Source organism: Bos indicus, chromosome 10 (assembly GCF_029378745.1).
Source record: "Bos indicus isolate NIAB-ARS_2022 breed Sahiwal x Tharparkar chromosome 10, NIAB-ARS_B.indTharparkar_mat_pri_1.0, whole genome shotgun sequence".
Classification (NCBI taxonomy): Eukaryota; Metazoa; Chordata; class Mammalia; order Artiodactyla; family Bovidae; genus Bos; species Bos indicus.
In genome coordinates this window covers 86,153,949-86,177,279 of record NC_091769.1, presented here as the reverse complement: position 1 = coordinate 86,177,279, position 23,331 = coordinate 86,153,949, and the positions used below count along the sequence as shown (strand labels likewise).

The 23,331-nt window shown below is 39.6% G+C and overlaps 1 protein-coding gene across 1 annotated transcript in view; it reads left to right on the top strand.

Annotated features, from left to right (window-relative positions):
- The window catches only part of NEK9 (NIMA related kinase 9), a 37,172-nt gene that overhangs the window by 4,948 nt on the left and 8,893 nt on the right, over positions 1-23,331 (top strand). Inside the window, exons 4-18 of the mRNA XM_019969258.2 lie at positions 302-372; positions 1,572-1,677; positions 3,332-3,463; positions 4,971-5,081; positions 6,081-6,145; positions 8,869-8,919; positions 9,382-9,574; positions 11,347-11,491; positions 12,132-12,332; positions 12,519-12,565; positions 13,785-13,940; positions 15,516-15,624; positions 16,472-16,633; positions 20,309-20,479; positions 21,230-21,289. Coding sequence (XP_019824817.2) covers positions 302-372; positions 1,572-1,677; positions 3,332-3,463; positions 4,971-5,081; positions 6,081-6,145; positions 8,869-8,919; positions 9,382-9,574; positions 11,347-11,491; positions 12,132-12,332; positions 12,519-12,565; positions 13,785-13,940; positions 15,516-15,624; positions 16,472-16,633; positions 20,309-20,479; positions 21,230-21,289 — 1,780 coding nt within the window. The remainder of the gene's footprint in view (positions 1-301; positions 373-1,571; positions 1,678-3,331; positions 3,464-4,970; positions 5,082-6,080; positions 6,146-8,868; positions 8,920-9,381; positions 9,575-11,346; positions 11,492-12,131; positions 12,333-12,518; positions 12,566-13,784; positions 13,941-15,515; positions 15,625-16,471; positions 16,634-20,308; positions 20,480-21,229; positions 21,290-23,331) is intronic.

The window sequence follows — 23,331 nt, the reverse complement described above, 5'->3', positions numbered from 1 at the left end:
ATACTGGTATGCCCAGTTTTCTCTACCTTTGCATTCTTCCTGGATTTCTTTCCACAAGTCTGCTTCACCATACTATATTTTATAACAACGTTCAAACTATTTTATGATAATCTGCTGGTTTTTTTTTTACCCCTACCACTTTTCTTTGCCTACTCAACCTACAAGCAAGAAATGTCAAGTCATGTTGAATCATAACCTCTAGTTGCAGTTTTCTTTGTTGCGTGTGTGTGTGCGTGTGTTTATTTAAATGGTATTTTTTTGTTTGTTTCCAGTCCAAGTATAATTTATCTTTTCTCTGCAGATGGTGGTATGGTACCTATTTCAGATTGTTTCAGCTGTGAGCTGTATCCATAAAGCTGGGATCCTTCATAGGTAATGAGTGAAAGAATATGTGATGGATTCTTTTCTATCAATCCAACCCCCACCTTGGGTACCTCCCATCAGCTCTATTATTTTTTTGATTAAACAGTCAAAGCTTTTCCGTTGATAATGATTTAGGAAGGAAAGAGTGAGTAATGAGGGGCGTTACCTTCGCTTCCTGAAGTTAAACTGTTTGTGATCTAGGAAGATCTCAATAGCTTAGTACTACTCAGTCATCTCTTTATTTTAGAGGTGAGTTCATTAATTCATCAGTACAGACTAGAAGGCCACTATAAAAGCTGTATTAGACTGGTTGGAATTCACAGTAAATGTTTTCTCCGAGCAATAAAATTGGCATTTGTTTTTAATTTAAGTAAAAAGCTTATTCATTGTTTTACAATTAATTATGCAGTTTTACCAGATCTTGACCAGGGAGAAACAGCTTTCTATTCACTTCTAGCTATAGGAGAGAACCTTTATAAGAACATTTCCACTTCATTATACCCTTAAATGAGTCATGGACTACTGCTAGAGATTAATATTAATACACTAGTTTTCTTTTTTATTGGTTTGTCCATTTAACATATAGTTCTTGATAGTTGTTGAGTGGCTACAGTTGTATATTGTTTTATTTTTGAAAATTATCAAAAATATTGTTCTGATTTTTTCACATCTTTCAATAAAGGAAGGCACAGTGTGAACCAGGCACAGTTTATTTGTGTTACACATGGTCGGTTCATCTTTAGAAAGATAGCTGGTGATTTTATTTAGGTGATCTGTATTGGCCGATGTGCTTCTCTTGCCTTAACAGATTTGAAACTTTGACACAACTCAGTGTTAAAATTGCCTGGATATCACATAATTCAAGGCACCAGTGGTAATTGAAGAGGCAGTGCACCTTATAGGAATTACTTAGGGCACTTTTTATTTTTTTTAATCTGACCTTTCAACTTTTTCTAATAACTTCAGTTTTGGGGGGGAAGTGCCTGTGCTGTGAATCCCTGGAGGATGAAGTAATTCTCTGCCTCTACTTCCCCAAGTTCCCTTCTCAGTGTTAAAATGTATGAGAAAGTAATGAACACTCTTTTGGATCCTATAACAGCCTGAACAGTGGTAACACACTCTTTTATTTTGTACTAATCTTGGGTGGGAAGGTAGATGAGATAAAACAGTTTAGTGTATGGGTTTAATATACAGCATTTTTTTCCCAGGGATATAAAGACATTAAATATTTTTCTGACCAAGGCAAACCTGATAAAACTTGGAGATTACGGCCTAGCAAAGAAACTGAATTCTGAGTATTCCATGGCTGAGACGGTAAGTATGTGTTATCATTAACTTAGTTGGGCTTTTTTTATTTTTTAATTTTTTTTTTAAATTTGGTGGTGCCATACAGCATGAGGGACTTTAAGTAAAGTCCTAATAACCATTGGACCACCAGGGAATTCCCCCTTGACTTTTTTTTTCTTTTCCTTTCTTGCATCTTGAGATATAACTATACCCCCTAAATCTTGCATGCTTTTTCTCGATGTTTTTGCAAGTTCTTCATACTTATAAAGCAAGTCTTTTATAAGTCATGCTTATAAAAGGAGTCTTTTTCCTAGACCCACTAACAGGTATTTACCTGCTCAGGTGTTTTTAAGAGCCATTGTCCGTATAACAGCTCAAACATCATTGCCCTTTCCAACCCTAACTAAAGACATTTCTAAAAGCAATAAAATGCTTTACCATTTTTTCCAGCTTAGGATCTTTAGTAGATCTCACTTTATCTCTCTTTTAATGTTTTGAGCTTCGAATGTTAGACGTCTCTTGTTGTGTTTCCTTTGAATTTTTTCTGGTTCAGAAACCCTGTATTACAAAAATAAAGGCTGATGCCCAAAAAACAATCTCACCCTTAATATACACAGTCTGCACCACAGGGCTCCCTTCTCACCTGATCCTATGAAAGACCATTGGTAAGGAGTAGACATAAATTGATCTCTGATGATAGTGAGCTGATCCTTTTAGGACTTATAAAACCCAATTATTACTCTTCTGGTTTCACAGTGCTCTGTCAGAACTTGAAAATGTAAGTTACTAATATTAATTTTGTCCTGATTTTTTTTAATAATATTGAGATATCCCTGCAAGCAAGCTAGAAACATCCAAGGATACGGATAGCCAGGGTTGGGAGTCTGCTTCAGGGACTCAGTCTGCTTGTATGATGTTGCTGTATTGAGTTTCTGAGGAAGTAGTCATGCCCTTGCATGGATTTTTCTCATTAAGAATAACCCAATAAAATAAATGCCATGTAAGCCGTCTGAAAATTGCTTTGCTTTCCTTATTAAAGATGGCTGTCAGTGTTATTAGAATTTCTTGGGTACTCATTGTCTCTCATCTTGGGAGAGACATGACCTGCATTCAGGACATTTATTTCCTTCCAACACATTCTTGAACTCAGAAGATCTTTTTGAATTTGGAAGAAGTTCACTATGTTAGTGTTACAGATGTTAAATTGAGTTGTTCACAGAGTTTCACTACTGTGTGTTTAGTTAGAACTTTTAAACCCCTTTATTCAGTTACCATCTCCTGCTGCCCGTTTTTGTATTTTTTTTTTTTTCCATTGGTGAACTTTTACGAAGTATGCTTTTTTCAAGCCTCTGAAGTCTTCAGTGGTCCTTGAATGCCTAAATCTTCTGTGATCCAGGAATCACAGAGCTGTTCTGCCTCCCAAGTTACCACAGGTCTTCACCACAGAGATTGTCTCTTTATAACTGGCCCAGGACATTTGATATGAATAAGATTTCTCCCCAGAGTGGCATCAGCTCAGAATGATGATGGGATATGCCGTTTGATAGGAATGTTTTGGGATATGCTGATGAATGTTCTATAGGTATCACTAACTCCTGGGAAATTTAATTTAGTTGTTAAAATATTAATATAGTTAGCTCAGAAAAGAAGTTAATTTTTGATTGCTTTCTTTGTTGTTCAGCTTGTGGGAACGCCGTATTATATGTCTCCAGAGCTCTGCCAAGGAGTAAAATACAATTTCAAGTCTGATATCTGGGCAGTAGGCTGTGTCATTTTTGAATTACTTACACTGAAGAGAACATTTGATGCTACAGTAAGTTGATCCCTACATTGTCCTTGTAAGTGGTACAACTTGGTTGAGAGAATCAACTTCATTTATCCCTGAGCTTCTGACTTCTTGAACAGAAATCAACTGTAGGCAAAATAATAACCAGTGTTCAGGCACTGGCTTAGTAGTATATTGTAAAGTACTACAGACAAGATTTATTACCAACTTGAATTCCCCATTGAAAAATAATCAAGTAGTTTGAGCATGCCTTGAATCCATTGACTATAATTTTAAAACTGACTCTAGGATCGACTGTCTGATGCAGCAGTTTGGGTAAGCCATTTCATTTCTTATACTTCAGCTGCATCGTTTTAGAAAAGCTAAGGCAAATTATATAATACTCATTAAAGTGTTTTGGTCTTTTTTATGAAAGATTACACACTGACTCTTAGTTTTACTAAAAACTTACTGTTTTATAAACAACAAATACCTCTAAGTCTCTTTTCTTCTTAAAGCCTAGTGTTAAGCAGTGCTTCTCAAGCTTTAATATACATAGGAAATCACCTGGGCATCTTGTTAAAATGCAGACTCTGTTTTAGTGTGTCTGGATCTAGTCCTAGTATTCTACATTTCTGACAGACTCTCAGATGATCTGATGCTTGTTCATGGACCACAGTTTGAGTAGCACAAGTGGATTCACATCCAGTATCCTCTACAAACCAGAAAACTTAGGCAAATCACCTCATCTCTTTGATTCTCTATTTTGTCAATAACAAGGGAAAAGATACATATTCCCCTTATAGAACTGCTCTTTAATGTATATGAAAATGCGAATTAAGATAATGCAAAGTTCTTTGGCCGTTTATGAGACGTGTTTATTTTTCTAAGTCCTGAAGTTTATTTTCTTAAATAATATAGTGGAAGGAAAATGAGTTTTGGAGTCAAACAGACTTTGGTTGGAATTACAGCTCCATGTTTTTTTACTGTTTGTGTAGTCTTGGGCAGGTTACTTTACATCTCTGAATTGGTGATGATAACCTTGTGTGGTGTTTACAAGAGTTAAAAAACATATGTGCAACTTATGTTACATAGTGATCTTCAGTAAAGGTGGTGGTGGCATTGTTATAATAATTTCTTATCACTGTCAACTTATTATTCACTGCCTTGTCTTTTGCAGCAGAGTATCACCTGACCATTATTAGGATATATAAATCAGGAGGCAAAATAGTTGGCAAAGGAGATACTTAAAGCCAAGAAGCGTAGCTAACTTTGCTTTCCTTTTTCTTGGGAGTCATTTGAGGGGTCAGATTATGATATACTCTGAATATTATTCTGTTGGTCATGTAGTCATACCTCCGTGTTGGCCAGTTGGTTTCGTTCTCTCTGATAGTAGTAGTGAAATATACTGATAGTTGTAAAAAGAAGTCAGACCTCATTTACAGCTATTGCCATTTCTTTATATGATAATCACAGACATCTCAAAGCCCCTACTGGTAGATTGTAATGCCATCTTTATATAACCAAGGACAATACAATAATCATTTTCTCATAGAATCCACTCAACTTGTGTGTGAAGATTGTACAAGGCATCCGGGCCATGGAAGTTGATTCTAGCCAGTACTCTTTGGAACTGATCCAAATGGTCCATGCATGCCTTGACCAGGTAAGTGTGATTTGCATATTGATTTCAGTTCACTGTTTTCCCTTCCAGCCTTAGTGTCTGGAATATGGCACAGAGGAACTTGCACAAAACCACATCCACGCCCCCAGGGTAGGATGTATTTGTGGCTGTATTCAGGTGAATGAAAAGTGAAAGTGTCAGTCGTGTCTGCCTCTTTGTGAACACATGGCCTGTAGCCCACCAGGCTCCTGTGTCCATGGACTTCTCCAGGCCAGAATACTGGAGCAGGTAGCCATTCCCTTTTCCAGAGGATCTTCCCAACCCAGGGACCAAACCCGGGTCTCTTGCATTGCAGGCAGGTTCTTTACCATCTGAGCCACCAAAGAAGTCCATTCAGATGAATAGGCATTGGCAATTCATGCGAGCTGTGTGCTTCAGCCAACAAGTTCTTCCTTTATTAGTTTGTGAAATTGTGCTCCATTTTTTATAATCAAGATTAATTTTTATAAACTGTATAAAATAAGAGGTAGTTTAGAATTCCTGAGGTACAGAATGTATATAGTTCTAAATGTCACAGTGGCCTTGCAGTGTAGCTCTAGGTCAGTATTATTCAGAGGTAGTCCAGGAACCACAGGTGTGAGAATCGCCAGGGGGTGGGCAAGTTTTACAAGAAGATGAAGATTCTTGGGCCCTACACCAGACGTTCTGAATCAGAATTTCTGTGAATAAAGCCCAGAAATCTTTATTTGTAACAGGTACTCCAGGAGATTCTTATGTTTTATATATATTGAAATTTGAGAACCACTGCCCTAACAGTTAAAACCAGTGAGGAAGGTGGATTCTCATTCTCACATGTAAGTGCTGATGGTAATGAGCATGAAGCATAGAATGTGACATAATAGGTTTTTTAAATAAAAAGGATGATATATAGTGGTCTCTGAATAGCAAACCTACAGCCTTCTAAGAAAAAGTAAAATGCCTCTTTAGATCCCATTTTGCCCATTTCCTTTAAGTTAAAACTAACCCTTTGGTACTTTTTAGGATCCTGAGCAGAGACCCACTGCAGATGAACTTCTGGATAGACCCCTTCTCAGGAAACGCAGAAGGTAAAGAACAAAGAAGTCGCTGCATTGTCTTTCTGTAGATGGTCAACTGACTATATAGGCCTGACCAGAGTACCGCAGAGAGAGGGTGATGTTTCCTGACCTGGTCACTCTGATGCTATTTTCTTCCAGCATCTCCGTTTTCATCACTCGGCTTCGACCTCCTTCGCCCCTGCTAGTTTGTTCTGAATCAATCCTGATGAGGCTCTAGACCCCCCATCTTCTGTGAGTTCTACTCTAGAGTTTGGGCATGAGAGTGTAGTAATTAAGAGAGGAGGGCTATGGACTCAGTCATCCTTATGTTTGTATCTGAGTTCTGTCACTGTCTTTGTCAAGTTATTTAACATCTCTGACCCTTAGTTTTCTTCTCTATGAAGTGAGGTAGGCTGAGGATTGAAGGAGGCAATGCATATAAAGGGCTCACCCCCGGGCCCGGCACAAGGTGCTCAACAGTTGTTGGATAGGAGTGTAGGATTGGACTGGGCCGTAGCTTTTTAGTGCACTTGTTTAGATGGTAGGTTGTAATCGGAGGGGTCCTCTTCAGATACCTTTTGCCCATTTCCCATAGTCGAGTTTGACTGATTCCTGACAGGTTATTTTCTGAGATTTATTCAGTATTAGAGGTCTCTAGAGGTAGAAGGAAGGCCCTTTATCCCTCACTTTTCGTAGGAGGCTTCAAACCCTAGCTCAAAGGAAAAGATGTTCTTTATGCTTCTTAAGTGTCCTAGTCTCTGTTTCATCCTCTTACACTATTTTTGCCTTACTACCCTTCCTCCTTCTGCCAGTTCTTTGTGAATCTTCCCAACATTCAAACCTGTACTGTGTTCTTTTTCAAGTCTTGCCCTTGGATGCTTTAAGTGTATAGCTAATTCCATAATCTCTGTTCTTCAGTATAAAGGTCAGTACCTTTATTCTGTTGTGTTAAATTGATCTTATCTGGTTTTCCAGTTGATCTCTAGCCAGTGTTTTAGTGCCTAGAATTACATATAACACTCCAGATGCAGCACTGTAACCTCTCATTTATGTTGTATTCATATTCAGGCAGTCACCCTTTAGGGCTGGGTAGGCATATTTAAATTCTTTTATCTGGCTTATTTTCTAACAGTATAATCACTGTTTAAATCACTTATTTAAATATCTCCATTGATAATTTTTAATTGCCATTTTTATTGAGATAATTGGAGATTTACAGATAGTACTTCCTTAGAACTTTGTTCTTTGATGGAAAAACATAAGACAGAGCTTTCCAGATAAAGCACAGACACAGAGAATTGTGAAAATATTCAGGAAGCACTAAGTCCTGTTTGGCTACACTAGCGGTTTTAGACCTGGCATTCTCAATAGCAACAGCACTAGAACTTTGAAAAATTACTGGTACTTAAGCACCACCCCAGGTCTTCAGGTGTAATTGGTTTAGGCAGAATGGGAATGCTGAGCTGAAACATCGGAACTGATGGAAGGAACCCTGGAAAAGTAGGTGGAGATCTTGAATGCCAGATGAAGGAATTTGTGCTGTATTCAGGGAATTGTATGGAAGTGTTGGATATTTGAGAGGGCGGTTCATGTGATGAAAGATGGAACCTTAGGAAAAGTTATTTAGCAATACTAATATCAGTGTTAAGTCAGTGCAGGACTGAATAAAGTGGATTGAAACTTTGGTGAGACCAATTAGGTGCTACTACAGCCTAGTTGGACAGTTGTATGGCTGTGAGAATTGGACCATAAAGAAAGCTGAGCACTGAAGAATTGCAGCTTTTGAACTGTGGTGTTGGAGAAGATTCTTGAGAGTCCCTTGGACTGCAAGGAGATCAAACCAGTCAATCTTATAGGAAATCAGTTCTATATATTCATTAGAAGGACTGATGCTGAAGCTGAAGCTCCAGTACTTTGGCCACCTGATGCAAAGAACTGACTCATTGGAAAAGACCCTGATGCTGGGGTTGAAGGATTGAAAGGTTGAAAGATTGAAGGCAGGAGGAGAAAGGGATAATAGAGGGTCAGATGGTTGGATGGCCTCACTGACTCGATGGACATGAGTTTAAGCAAGCTCCAGGAGTTGCTGATGGACAGGGAAGCCTAGCGTGCTGTAGTCCGTGGGGTTGCAAAGAGCTGGACACGACTGAACTGAACTGAACGGCCCAGTTGGGAAGTAAAGTTGCCCAGAGTTACGGTGGTGAGACTGGGAAGGACAGGTGAGGATAAAGGGCACTGTACAAGTAGAAACTGTAGAATTTGAATATTGAAGAAAAGAAGACAGCTGAATCCAAAATCGTTGACGTTTTAAGCCTAATTCACTGAGAGGATTGAAGGTGCCAGTTACAGAATGAGGAGAGTCAGAAAGAAAACCTTTATCGGGAGAAAGTTAATGAGCTGAGCTTTAGCAGTGTTGAGTTTAGGGAGTCACTGGGCTAGATGGAGATGTTAGCAGGTTCCTAAAATGTGCATCAGAAAGAAGTTCTCAAGGCTCTGTGGTACAGCCTAGAACATTCCTCAGAGATAGAAAACAAATGACCCCAGACTGCTGGCCTCATTGTGGTTAATGAATTGTCTAATGCTAGGCCTATGTAACTGTTTGAGTTGTATCGAAGTACTTTGCTAAAAGTATTATAGCATCGTGTGAGGCATATGGTTTACAGAAGATTAAGTCTGTGGAAGGTTTTAAAGAGACACTGGTGCAATATAGAACCTGTTATTTCTCTCATGTATCTTTGCTTTTCTTTTGGTAGAGAGATGGAGGAAAAAGTCACACTGCTTAATGCACCTACAAAGAGACCAAGGTAATGCTCAGGAGACTCTTGAAAAAAGTAATATATCTTAAATTACCACCAGGGGGGTCTTTCTTTCTTGGGTCTGGACATTGTTTGATCCCAGTTGGAAGCCTTTGGCATCCTTTCAGAAGCCCAGCATCCATTTAAATATCAAATAGTCATTTCAGAGGAAAAGAAAGCTGTAATTTCACCCTTTTGCCAAAGTGGACATCATTATCGTGATGAATGTTGAAAAGTTGAAAAGTGTAGGTGTTACGGGTCAGACTAGTATCTGATCTGGCTGGGCTGTGATGAAGCCCTGAGGCAAGAATTGCAAAGCCTGCCATGATAGAGGGTTGGAGTAAGTTGTCGAGAAAGAACATACTTTCTCATACCATAATTGGCAGTTCTACTCAGGGAACAGACTGAAAGCATTTTTCTTTGATATAATTTTTATGTTAAATGTGCCTTTGTTCTGGGGGTTGTTGGCAGGTCAAGCACTGTGACTGAAGCACCCATTGCTGTGGTAACATCCCGAACAAGTGAAGTCTATGTCTGGGGTGGTGGGAAATCCACTCCCCAGAAACTGGATGTCATCAAGAGTGGCTGTAGTGCCCGGCAGGTGTGTGCAGGGAATACCCACTTTGCTGTGGTCACAGTGGAGAAGGAGCTATACACTTGGGTGGTAAGTGAAAGCTACATCCTTCAGAACAATGACGTGCACCTCACTGGGCCCAGGATGTATAAGAATTTTGTTGGTTGAGTGTGTGCTGCAGAAGTGGCAGCATAATAAGCTCTTTTGAGAGGAGGGATTTTTTCTGTTTAGTTCACTGATGTATCCCAAGTGCCTGGTACATGTTAGATCGCTTTTAAGTGTTTTTTGAATGAATGAATGAAAAAGAGCGAGAGAAGGAGAGAAAGAACTAAAAGGCCCGGACTCAGGAGACTGGATTCTCATTTACAGATGGGTGACTTCAGAAAGTCACTTGTTTACTCTGTTCTATTACCATGCATTTCAGAGCAACTTACATCTGTGAAGTAGCTTTGTAAATAAATGAAGTAGTGTACCATGTCAGGAAAATTCTAAGACCTCCATCAGTGATTGAATATGATATATCTTGAGTAGAATTTTCCTTTGTTCCCCTCTAGATTCTACCTTCTCTCTCACCTTGAACATACTGCATATTTTTGCTGTCTCTTTTCTTATCTCCTACTCATTCCTCATTCACCTGCCAGTCAATTGAAACTACTGTTGACAAAATGACCTCTAAATTATAAAAACAAAACAGATAGGTGCCCTTGAGTCCTTGCTTGACCTCTAGTATTAATATATTGGTCACTTTTCCTTCTTGCAGGAAGCCTTGTCCTCCCTTGGCTTCCACAGGAGCATGTTCTCTTGGCTTCCCTCCTGTCTCTTCAGCTGTGCCTTCTTAGGCTCACTTCATGCTGCTTTTTCATTACCCAACCTGTCTTAGAACCTCAGTTCTTCCCACTCTTCCTCCTTCTGGAGGGAGCTCATTTTTTCCAGTTGTTTCAGCTAAGTTCTCCAAGAGGACAGGCTTTATCCCCAGCATGTGACAGAGTAGACACTCAACTATTGGTTGAGAGAAAGAATGAGTGATTTGACCTCTGTTACAGAGTTTTAGCTTGCTGTTACTTCCAAAAATCCTCTCACTTGAAGACTAGCTTCTGGGGGTACTTCTAGAGGTAGAGTGAAATTAGTGCCTTAAAAAACATTTATAGAAGGCCTTACAGTTGAGCTATTATATGGGAAGCATGTCTCACCTCTCTAAAACTGCTGGGAAATCATTTAGGACTATTGTCAGTGCCTTCTAGCAGCCTCTTTGATGCATCCAGAGTCCTTATGACTCGCGTATTTCAGGGAGTGAAAGATGCTGTTGTGTCCAACTCTTTGCGACCCCATGGACTATACAGTCCATGAAATTCTCCAGGCCAGAATACTGGGATGGGTAGTTTTTCCCTTCTCCAGAGGATCTTCCCAACCTAGGGATCGAACCCAGGTCTCCCACATTGCAGGCAGATTCTTTACCAGCTGAGCAGCAAGGGAAACCCCCCTGTGACCAAAATTTGTAAAAACTTTTGTAAGGATTTCCAAGAGTCTGTCCTATAGGAAAAATCAAGCTAAACTATGTAAAGACATTGTTTTCATCATCACCCATAATTAGTTTACCTTAGACTTGAAGAAAAAAGACAGAATTGGGAATGTGTCCTTTTAAGTCCTAATAAGATATTTTAAAAATCTTTATCTGTTGGCAGGGGATTTTTACTATCTGTCATTAAAAGATTTAATGCCCTTTAAGTACCTTTTTGTTATGTTTTCATTTCTTAATTATCAGCTGATTCTTTTTCCTACTGTTTTTCTTGATAAGAAGTGATGTTAAAGATTTGCTTTCGCATAAAAAGTTTAAAACTTCACAAGACCTGTTTATTTCACAGAACATGCAAGGGGGTACTAAACTCCATGGTCAGCTGGGACATGGTGACAAAGCCTCCTACCGACAGCCAAAGCACGTAGAAAAGTTGCAAGGCAAAGCTATCCGTCAGGTGTCATGTGGTGATGATTTCACTGTCTGTGTAACAGGTAAGCCAGCAGCAGAAGGCACCCAGGTGCATTTCAGGTGGAGTGTTGTACTTAATTCTATGCAGTTTTAGCTGGGATTTTACACAAAAGACAAGATTCCAAAGAACCAAAGACAGTGAGCAAATAAACACTTTAATAGCAACATGCCCAACTTGATATAGCATTACAGGAGTAATGAGCAAGGAGAAAGCAGGTGGGTAACAGAAGAGGTGGGACTAGGAGAAATATACTGTCTGTCCCATTTGGTGGGGCTGGGGAGGAATAACCTCATTATCTAGTCAGGTGTAGATAACACTAAATCAAGAGTCAGGAGCTAAAATTTAGTTTTGGTCTTACCATTACTCACTTTATGATTGCTTGGTGCTTCCTTTTTTCTCTGTAAAATAGGCTTAAAATTTTAAGCCTTTTTAACACGATCATCCCACCATTTTTTTAAAAACTGTTACATAACAGTATGCATGACCCTCTAAATATAAAGAACTCTAGGCTTCATAGACAGTCTGTCAGATTTCTCTGCTGCAGTCATCTGATATGAATGAGCTCAGTGTCTGAGGTCGTCCTCGTTCCAGTCCTGTCCAGCTTTCTCATTAGACAAAACAAGTAATTCATTTAGTGGGTTCTGCTTTCCTTCCTCTCACAGATGAAGGTCAGCTCTATGCCTTTGGATCTGACTATTATGGCTGCATGGGGGTGGACAAGGTTGCTGGTGCTGAAGTCCTAGAACCCATGCAGCTGGACTTCTTCCTGAGCAATCCAGTGGAGCAGGTCTCTTGTGGAGATAATCATGTGGTGGTTTTGACACGAAACAAAGAAGTCTACTCTTGGGGCTGTGGTGAATATGGTAGGTGTTGCCTTGACTCTCTCCACTTATTCCCAGGGGCACAGCCTGACTTCAAGCTTATGCCCCTCTAAATATGTCATGTAGCCTCTATTTAAGTGTTAATTTAGTAAAAGAGTATCTTATGGAACATTTTCATTGGGACAGGAGCCCTCACATTATTGATTTTCTTTCTCATGTGTGTCTCAGGACGCCTGGGTTTGGATTCAGAAGAGGATTACTATATACCACAAAAGGTAAAATCAAAGGCAGCTGCTTCTTAGCCTGTCTAGGTCACACAGCCTTCAGTAATAAGTCCTCCTTCCCTGCCACCTCCTATCAAGAGGTTTTCTTTCTGAAATATTCCCTATCTGGGAGATTGACAATCCAGGATTCCTAATTTAGCACTCTGTGGTCTTGTCATCTGACTAAATCATGAAAAGTTGAGAAATGATGTAGCCACTCTGGACACTCGAGTCACAGCTTGCTCATCAGTGAGCACTGAAATTAGCATATACAGTGAAAAAGTCACATCAAGCTAAACACACCCTGCGTGGAAAGATGCTAGAAAGCAATATGCTATCCTTTCACCTGGCACAGCCATTTCCCTTCCTCCTTCCACAACTGGACACCAGATGAAGTAGTTGTTTGTATTTAGGGGTCATAGTGTATGAAGCATAATACCTAATTCCTCAGCACTGTGGAAGCAGGCACTGCCAGAGCCGGCATGGGAGTGGAAACCAGCTGAGTGAGAGCATGGCCATGTTCCCACCCTGGGACACAGGCTCACCCATGGGAAGGCTGACTGTAATCAGCTATACTATTCACTATTAAAGATGTTTATTTACATTTTAAAAATTAACTAATTTATCTGTGGGACCATTCCCACTGAGTAGAATTCATAGCTATTCCTCTTCACCTGAAAAGGCTCTAGTATTGTTAGAAGGTTTGAGCTTTCAGGTTTCACAGGTACATCCATCATGTCCCCCACCATTCTCCAGCCCTGTCTAGTTAGCTGCAGAGGGATATGAGCCTTCAGACATCTTGGCTGCTGCCTCAATCCTTGGTCACCTACCTCACTTATTGTATGACTGGGATTCCACAGGTCTGAGCTCTTCTGTAACCATCATGGGATGTTGTATCTCAGAGCACTAAATCAGTAATAGATTGAAGCTTCTCCTTCCTCCGTGTTTTCTGAGAAGTGTTCCTAAGTAATAACTAAGTTCCTGTTGCTAAAACTTGGACACAAGCTATCTGTTTAGCCGACCTGCAGTTGCCTCTTTATTATAAAACTTAAGCTCCTCATTGAAAACAGTAGCCTCTAAGCTGCTGGGCAAATCTGACGAGAATAGAACTTCCCTGTAGTCATTCTGCTAAATGCAGGACATCACAGTTTTGAAAGAATTTGAGGATTTTTTCCTAATACAAGTTATGTTGGGGAGATTTTTTTTTTTCTAATTTGTTTTTTTCTTGCAGGTGGATGTTCCCAAGGCCTTAATTATTGTCGCGGTTCAATGTGGCTGTGATGGGACTTTTCTGCTGACCCAGTCAGGCAAAGTGTTAGCCTGTGGACTCAATGAGTTCAACAAACTGGGTCTGAATCAGTGCATGTCTGGAATCATCAACCATGAAGTGAGTACCCCATTTGGTATCCTAAATAAATCATCAGAACCTCTCTAGGTTGAAATTTCTTTGGAAATGCCATTATTGGTTTGTGACCACTTAAGAATAAAGTGAGGATCTCCACAGATACTATGTCCAGCAAAGGTAGCCAGCCACAAAAGAGTACATACTATATGATACCCATTATTTGAAGTTTGTGTGTGCTAAGTCTATTTAATCGTGTCTCTTTGCGACCCCATGGACTGTAGCCCACCAGATTCCTCTGTCCATGAGCTTCTTCAGGCAAGAATACTGGAATGGATTGCCATGCGCTCCCCCAGGGTATCTTCCTGACTCAGGGATCAAACCCACATCTCTGACATCTCCTGAATTAGCCGGCAGGTTCTTTACCACTAGTGCCACCTAGAAAGCCCACTGATGCCCATTGTTTGAAGTTTAAAGGCAAAATTAACTTATGGCAGAAGTCAAAATAGTGGTTACTTCTGGGAGGAGGGGTATAGGCATTAACAGGAAAGATAGGAGAGACCCTAGGATGGTGGCAGTGGCCTGTATCTGGGTAGTTTTTATGTTTATATACCTATAGAAAAATATATCAAGCTGTACAGTATTGTACAGTACATTATACCTCAATAAATTAGTTGATTATAAACAATCAAGTGATGGAAATCAGGTTCTACCTTGTCCCTGAAATATAAACACAAGAAAATTAACATTATGAAAAGAAACATTTTTCCATGTATCAACTCCCAGGAGAGTTTTTAAGATTACTTTCAAATCACTGATCCTATACAGGCTTATTAAATGTAATTACTATTACCTTCTTCAAGCATGTCATAAAATACACCTTTAATATTAAGCCCTAGTCCTCTCTTTGTGGTAGTATGAGTTTTCTTCCTTTTCTAAAGAATCGTATTAAGAGACAAGTTTGCTGACTCAGTGGAAAAGAATGGAATTAATTTTAAGCAATCTGTTTTAAAGTAGTGATTGTGAAATGGGAGAGTACAAATTTGGAGCAAGTCTTGGGAGGGTGTCTATGTAGTTTGAAAAGATATTCAGAATTAACATTACTTGATTTGGGTTTTGTTACTGCATTGTATTGTGAAATGTTAAACTTACATGACAAGATTTATTTTTATGCTAATCTAAGGGGATGTGGGTTTTAACAGGTTGAGAACTTTGTAGGTAAAATTAGGTCACAGTAAAGTGATAGCTTAATAAGCTAGAGAGTCTTCAAGATTCTTTAATTCCTTGCCCTCCTTTTTTTAGCTATGCACAGTGTATAACCAAGACAAATGTCAATGATTCTGTCTTTATATAGATGCCTTCTGGGATGGAGAGTTCATGTTTTGCATACCCTAATTTAGGAATTTAAAACTTCCATTGTCAGAAAGTCCAGTCTCATACTAAATTCTCTGATTACATATTGAACTTATTTCTTTTTTTATTCTGTTGGAGATGAAAAGTTACCTAGTACCTTCTTAATAACATGATTTGCTTGAAAGTCCTTTTGGTCACCCTGACAATATTTTCAGCCTATTTTCCCTCCATTTTTTACCTCATGAGTCTTTGCTTATCTTGTTCCAGGCATACCACGAAGTTCCCTACACCACCTCCTTTACCTTGGCCAAACAGTTGTCCTTTTATAAGATCCGTACAATCGCCCCAGGCAAGACTCACACTGCTGCTCTTGATGGTGAGTTGATTTACAACTGTGTGCACAGGCCTTAGAATTTCAGGTTCTTTATTTATCAAGTAGTAGCTCTTAACTAAATGTATTCTCCTTATTTCCCCCCATCATCAAGTATTATCTTGTTAACATCTTGGGTGTTCAAGTAAATGTTTTGTTGGTAATCATTACAAATGTATAATCAATACATTTCTTAAGGAAAATGCCATACCTGTAATTTCTGGCAAATACTGTCTCTAATTAGCACCATCTATAAGTTTTCTAAGTTAAATAGTACCCATTTTCCACCTTTATAATAGAGTATACAGGGCTTTCCTGGTGGCTCAGTGGTAAACTCTCTGCCTGCCAGTACAGGAGACCCATGTTCCACACCTGGTTAAGGAAGGTCCCACATGCCACAGAGCAGCTAAGCCCGTGCACCACAGCTACTGAGCCTGGGATCTGCAAGTACTGTGCTGCAGGTGTTGTGTGTAGGTGTAGGTGTTGAAGCCTACACACCCTAGAGCCTGTGCTGCACAAGAGAAGCCACAGCAATGAGAAGCCCGCACACGGCAACTAGAGAGTAGCCTCCACTCACCACAGCTAGAGAAAAAGCCATTGCAGCAATGAAGATCCAGCCAGCCAAAAATAAATAAATACGATTATTTTTTTAAAAGAATATATAATATTGAGTCATTCCCTCTATCTAATTGGTCATAGTTCCCCTAACTGCCCTAGGTCTGGGCTTATGTGGCAGTTTATACTTGTATACTCTTAATAACCAGAAGCTAGTCTGTAGGACTCTGCATTGTCTGCCTTTTCTCTGTTTCATGACCCATTTGTACCTGGTTATTTATTTTTGCTTCTGTCTCAGAGCGAGGCCGGCTGCTGACCTTTGGCTGCAACAAGTGTGGCCAGCTGGGCGTTGGAAATTATAAGAAGCGTCTAGGAATCAACCTGCTGGGGGGACCCTTAGGTGGAAAACAAGTGATCAGAGTCTCCTGTGGTGATGAGTTTACCATTGCTGCTACTGATGGTGAGTCTGTTCACATTATTTCAAACTTGCTGGAAAGATGGGTCTATTTTAATTTTGGGGTGTGAAAGAGGTGGGCTGGTCATGTATAGCTGGGTCATATGTTTACTTTTTTATTTGTGTTAAATTGGTGGCCATGTTTTTATGCTTGTGTAACCTCATTAACTATTCATGTGTCCAAGATAGTGCTTGTTATAAAAAGCTTAGGTTTCTAGGAAGTGGCAAGTTAGTACTCTTAAATTCCTACTTTTTTTACTTTTACTTTTTTGGCACAATGTTTTAAGAATTATCAAATACTTACACCTTGCCCAGCACCATGTTGGTTCCAATAAATGTTGGATGAGTAGCTAGAGAGAGGAATGTGTGTGTGAGCCTGTGTGCTCAGTCTTGTCCAACTCTTTGTGACCCACCAGACTGTAGCCCACCAGGCTCCTCTGTCCATGGGATTCTCCAGGCAAGAATACTGGAGTGGGTTGCCATTTCCTGACTCCAGGGATCTTCCTGACCCAGGAGTTGAACCTATCTCTTGTGTCTCCTGCATTGGCAGGCAGATTCTTTACCACTGGTGCCACCTGGCTAGAGAGGAGAACATCATGATTTGACCTTGCTCCTAGGTTGGGGTCACTGCACTGCAGTGATGTCCTTAGGGATTGCTAAAACTTGAAAGGCTGTATACCGTGTGTCTCTCAACTTTCTGAATTGGTCTAATGGGATTTTCTTCTCTTTCCTTTCAGCTATTTCTTCTCAGCATCTTCTTACTGTTACTTCTGCTACCCTTTACTCCCTTTCCTCTTTCTTCTGCTTTCTTTTTTTCTCTTTTCCTGTATCACCTTGATTTTTGTAGCCACTTCTTTCTGGTAAATAGTGAACAGCAAAACACGTTTCATTTTCTTATCTGTTGACTCTTTTTTTGTTGTTGTTATTGCTCATGCTCAGAGATGTCTTTGTTTTCTTTCAGTCTGTGCCTGGTATTTATACAGGAGAGATCCAGCAATAGTGTCAGACAAATGATCTGTTACAGTACCTAAGGACGTGAACCAGCCTTCAGAGTTGTTTGTCTCAAAACAAGGGGTTTTAGGGAACAGACTGGTTAGTTCATGCTGCTGCTGCTGCTAAGTCACTTCAGTCGTGTCCAACTCTGTGCGACCCCATAGATGGCAGGCCACCAGGCTCCCCCATCCCTGGGATTCTCCAGGCAAGAACACTGGAGTGGGTTGCCATGTCCTCTCCAATGCATGAAAGAGAAAAGTGAAAGTGAAGTCGCCCAGTCGTGTCCGACTCTTAGCGACCACATGGACTGCAGCCTACCAGGCTCTGCCGTCCATGGGATTTTCCAGGCAAGAGTACTGGAGTGGGGTGCCATTGCCTTCTCCATAGTTCATGCTAGATAACTGGAAATGTTAGACAGAATCAGGGTGTCATTGAGAATTAAAAATACTGTAGCAAATTCAGTAGCACTTTCTGATAGGGCCTTAGAGAGGGAATGTTTCTTCAGTAGATCTGTGTACTTCTCAAGTTAAACTTCAGAATGATGACTTTAGAATTAGATTCTGTGACTGGGCTTATTACCTATTGATGTATGTTCCTCTACTTCTCTGAACTGTACTTGATCACCTCACATGGCAGACATTAACTGTGTGTGTACTATGCTCCAGATCCTCTTTTAGACCCTGGGAATATGGAAGTGAGTTTCAGTAAAAATAGAACTGTGATCCAGCAATTCCATGCCTGGGCTTATCTCCAAATAAAAGGAAAAGAGTAATTCAAAAATATACATGCACCCCAGCGTTCATAGCAACACTATTTACAATAGCCAAGACATGGAAGCAAGTGTCCGCCAAAAGACGACTGGATAAAGAAGATATGATATACATATACAATGAATGGGATATTACTCAGCCATTAAAAAGAATGAAATACTGCCATTTACAACAACGTATATGGACCTAGAGGGTATTATGTTTAGTGGAATAAGTCAAAGGAAGACACTGTATATTAGCACTTACATGTGGAATTCAAAAATAAAACAAATGGATGAGTATAACATAACACAAGCAAACTCACAGAGAGAGTGAGGACAAACTAGTAGTTACCAGAGGGGAGGAAGAAGTGGGGAAGAGCAATGTAGGGGCATGGAATTAAGAAATACAAACTGCTGTGTATAAAACATAAGCACCAAGGATATATTGCATAGCATAGGAACATTTAGCTATTATTTTATAGTAAATTTAAGTGAAATATAATCTATAAAACTGTTGAGTCACTATGTTGTACATCTGAAACTAATAAAATATTATAAATCAACTATACTTAAATTTTTTTAAAAAGTCTTGGAAAGCTGCTCTCCTCAGGAAATTCATAGTTTAGTAGGGTAGGGGAGATGTACATATAAACAGATTAGTGCAGTCAGGTAGGTTCTCTGCTGTTAATTGCAGCGTCCGGCTCTAAAGCTTAAAGTGTCCAGGGCTCAATCCTTCCATCCCTTCCATTTTCTGAGTGAGGTTATTACCTTAAATCCTCCCTTGTACACTGATAGCTTTATATTACCATCCCTGACTCCCAGACCCACTAATTTAACAGCCTCTTGACTAATATGTCTAAAGATAAGGTGGCTTTATAGCCCGGTCTTCCCAGATTGGTCCCGATTCATGCCTATTATCTGAGCTTAATCGTTAATAGCCCCCCCTTTTCATTAAAAAGTGTTCTGATTTGGATAAGAGGTAATGAACATCTCAAACAAACTTACTGTGTTCCAAAACAAATTTCTGATTTTTTGTTCAAATCAGTTCTTCCTGCAGCTCACATTCCATCCATTAGCAAATTCTATAGATTATCTTTGAATAATCCAACCACTTCACTACTGCATCAGTTCGTGACTACAGCTGATCTCTCTACTTCCACCCTTGGGTCCCTGCAGTCCGTTCTCCTCATGGTAGCCTGGGGGATACTTTTAAATACCTACTGTTAAGTATCTTTACTGGTCTCCTATCTCAGACAATAAAAACTAAAGTCATTGCAGTGGCCCACATGACCCAGACCTCAGTCACCTCCTGACCTCTGCTGTAGCCACTGTCCACTCCTTTACTTTGCTCCACCTGCAGAGGACTTCTTGCTCTGTGTTTGTGATACTCACCTACCTACGTGGAGCTTTGTACTTAGCTGTTTTCTCTGCCTGGAAAGCTCTTCCCCTGGATAGACCTGGTTCCCTCTCACTTCAGTAGGTCTGCTCAGGTTGCCTACACTATCTAAAGAAATGATACTCCACTGTTATAGTTTATTTCCACTTTTCCTTATTGTTGATCTTCCTTCAAAGCACTTAATACTACCTAAAGTAATTAATCAGTCTCTCCCCACTAGAAGGTCAGTTCTGCAAGGGCAGCGACTTTGTTTTGTTCACTGCTGTCTTCCCAGCACCTCAAGCAGTGCTTGTCATGAAGTAGATGCCAATAAACACTTGAATGGATGACCAAAAATGTTGAATGAGTGAATGAATGGATGGCAGTGTGTAGAAGCAATGGTCATTTTTACCTGGGTGGCATCAGAAATTGTTTAGGCTTTATACAAGGGAATAAACGGACGAAAAATCTTTTTAGCTCTAGAGCATAAAGGTGGGGAATCCAAAAGAGTTGGGAAGCCAGTGTTCTGTTCAACTTTCTGCTGTTTATTTATTTCTTACAGATAATCACATTTTTGCCTGGGGCAATGGTGGTAATGGTCGCTTGGCAATGACCCCCACAGAGAGACCCCACGGCTCAGATATCTGCACTTCATGGCCTCGGCCCATCTTTGGATCTTTGCATCATGTCCCAGACCTGTCTTGCCGAGGCTGGAACACCATTCTCATTGTTGGTAAGGGTTCCACTTGTTGGTTAGGATGGCTTTGACAGAGGATTGACCTACACCTAAGTTACTGAGGGTCACACTCTTGCAAACAAAAGTGTCCTAAAGAAAAGAAGCTACTTCTGTAATCTTAACAGTGATCAGGTGGGAGGAACAGAACATTGTTATTTCCTGAGCTTTGTCACTTACTATCTCATGAAAACTTTGGGCTCTGCCCCCTTAACATAGAATTTGTTACTTCTGGTCGTCCACTAATTAGTTTATCTGTAATCATGCTTTTGTGAGAAATATTCAGTGCACCTTTAAAAAGAAACTAAATCATAACTGTTTTCTGCATAAAGATTCCTTTGTTATGAACTAAATTATAAAGGCCTGTTTGAAGGTCTACAAGTTCATTGTTTTAGGTCAATGGTTCTCAACTTTGGCTGCATATTAGAATCCCTTGAGGAGTTTTCAGAAATCCCATTGTCCTGACCAATTACATCGGAACCTCTGGATTGGGACCTAGGCATTGCTACTTTCTAAAGCTTCCCAGCTAATTCCAAAGAATAGTTAAGGTGGAGAATTGCTACTTCACGTAGTGATTATAGTTAAAGTTGCTAGTGGTGCTTGGCTTCTAATATTTATATCTAAAATAGTAATTAGTTGTCTGGTGTGAGAGATAGCAATTATCTCCTAGATTAAGTCCCTATCCAAGTCTTGTCATTTTTCCTGCCTCTGGCTGTAAACAGTGCTTACCTACTGAATATTTTTCCTCAGAGAAAGTATTGAATTCTAAGACCATCCGTTCCAATAGCAGTGGCTTATCCATCGGAACTGGTAAGTAGCAGTATCTCAAGTACCAGTGGTTTTTCTCAGGTGTGAGTCTTTGGGTTGAATTCCATGCAGTCTTCCCAAAAAAAGGAAATAGGAAATATCTTTGGGAATGAGGAGCACAGTGATCAAGAGGGAAGAGCATATTTTTGTAGATTTCACAATAGATTATGACTTTTACTTTGTAGTCAGGGGGAGAGTACATCTTTGCCACCACACATGTGGGAGTAATTACGTGGCTAGCCCAACATTGTAATGTGACTTATGTACTGTTCCTTTCCCTAGAATGCTAGGGGCCATGTTTTCTGGCCACCCTTCACTTCTATGGTGTTCCCAGCGGTGTTCTAATCTATAGAAATAGTCCTTCAAAACAGGCCCTCAGAATTAAAAGTTGGCTTTACTTTCAGTGTGGTCAGGAAAATCAGCCCAAAGGTCTCTAATACTTTTCCTTTGACTGCTTTGTTCATGGTTCCCTTGTCTAGGGCCTTGCTAGGAAACTGAATCTGTGTTCCTTTTGGTTTTCCATTTGCTAGAGTACCTATCTATAGTCCTTGATGTCTCAAAACTGGATATTTTGTGGAATCAAAACAGATAAAGACCCGGAATGAAAGCAGATTAATCCTCTAAAAAGACAGCTGAAAATCTGATCCAGACTTGTTAAACTCCAGTTGACATAAACACACATCATACCTATTATTAGTTTTCTTTAGTAACTCATTGCTCAGCATCTGTTTTTCCATATTAATATCTGTTACAAATGATAAAGTATCTTTTTGCTAAACACAGCTGTTCTATTATAACTTTATTTTACTGGAACAGTATTTAAAGGAAAAACATAAGATTAAAAGCACATGTCCGTTATCTGGAAGATGTAAACTCTGTAAGAGGAGGGATTTTTGTCTTTTCTCTTCAATAATTTTATCCACATTGCCTAGAAGAGTGCCTTGCAAATGGTATTATAATTAGTCAGTAAGTGTTGATTGAGTGTGTTACAGCCATCCAGTGGAATATTATATGTGTTCAAGTGAACAACAACCCATAAAGTTCAAAAACAAGCAGAATAAATAATATATTGTATAAGGATACATAAGTGTGTGATAAAGTCCCCCCCCCAAGAAGAAATGGAAAATACAAAATTAATCAGAGTAGTTATATCTAGGTAGGATGCCAGAGAAAGAAGGGAATTCACAAGGTAGATAGAGCAATATCCTTATTCAGTCCTGTCCTGTAACTCTGTGCAACAGTCAGAATGTTCTGTATCTGTGCTGTCCAGTGTAATAGCCACCAATCACATGTGGCTGCCAAGCGTTTGAAAAGTGGCTCTTGTGACTGAAGCACTGAATTTTTAATCCTGTTTAAATTTAAATAACAAAATATGGCTAAAAGCTACCATATTGGAAAGTAATTGTACTTTCACATGGTAGATTCATGTATGTTTCTTTTGTTAGGCATCAGAACTTACACATGTTATAAATAGTCTTATGTATATGTCAGTGGTAATATAACTTATTTTTTGTAATACAATTTTTTTAAAGCCATTTAAGACAAAAAAGCAAGCTTCAGAGATTATTTTGGCATCTATAGTTGTGCTGCTTCGATATGAGCACAGTGTGGCACAGTGCAGTCCTCAAACCAAGTTAGCTGGCGGTCATGAATAAATAATCCTTTACATTTAACTGTAGAAGATACCATGCAATTCTTTTTGTTGTTTTTTGGCAAATTTCTTAGTTATATTTTTCTTTGGCCCATTTGAAAATTCAGTTTCATTTCCTGACTGTGCATCAGCTCATCTTCATTAAAGGTAATTTGGAATCTGCTGTGTGACATTAAAGAACCAGCCATCACATTTTTTGTTTTTGTTGTTATTGTGCTTAGTTGCTAAGTTGTGTCCAACTCTTTTGCAATCTCAGGGACTATAACCCACCAGGCTCCTCTATCCTTGGGATTTCCCAGGCAAGAATACTAGAGTGGGCTGCCATTTCCTTCTCTAGGGGATCTTCCTGACACATTCTTTACTATTGAGCCACCTGGGAAGCCCTCAAATTTTT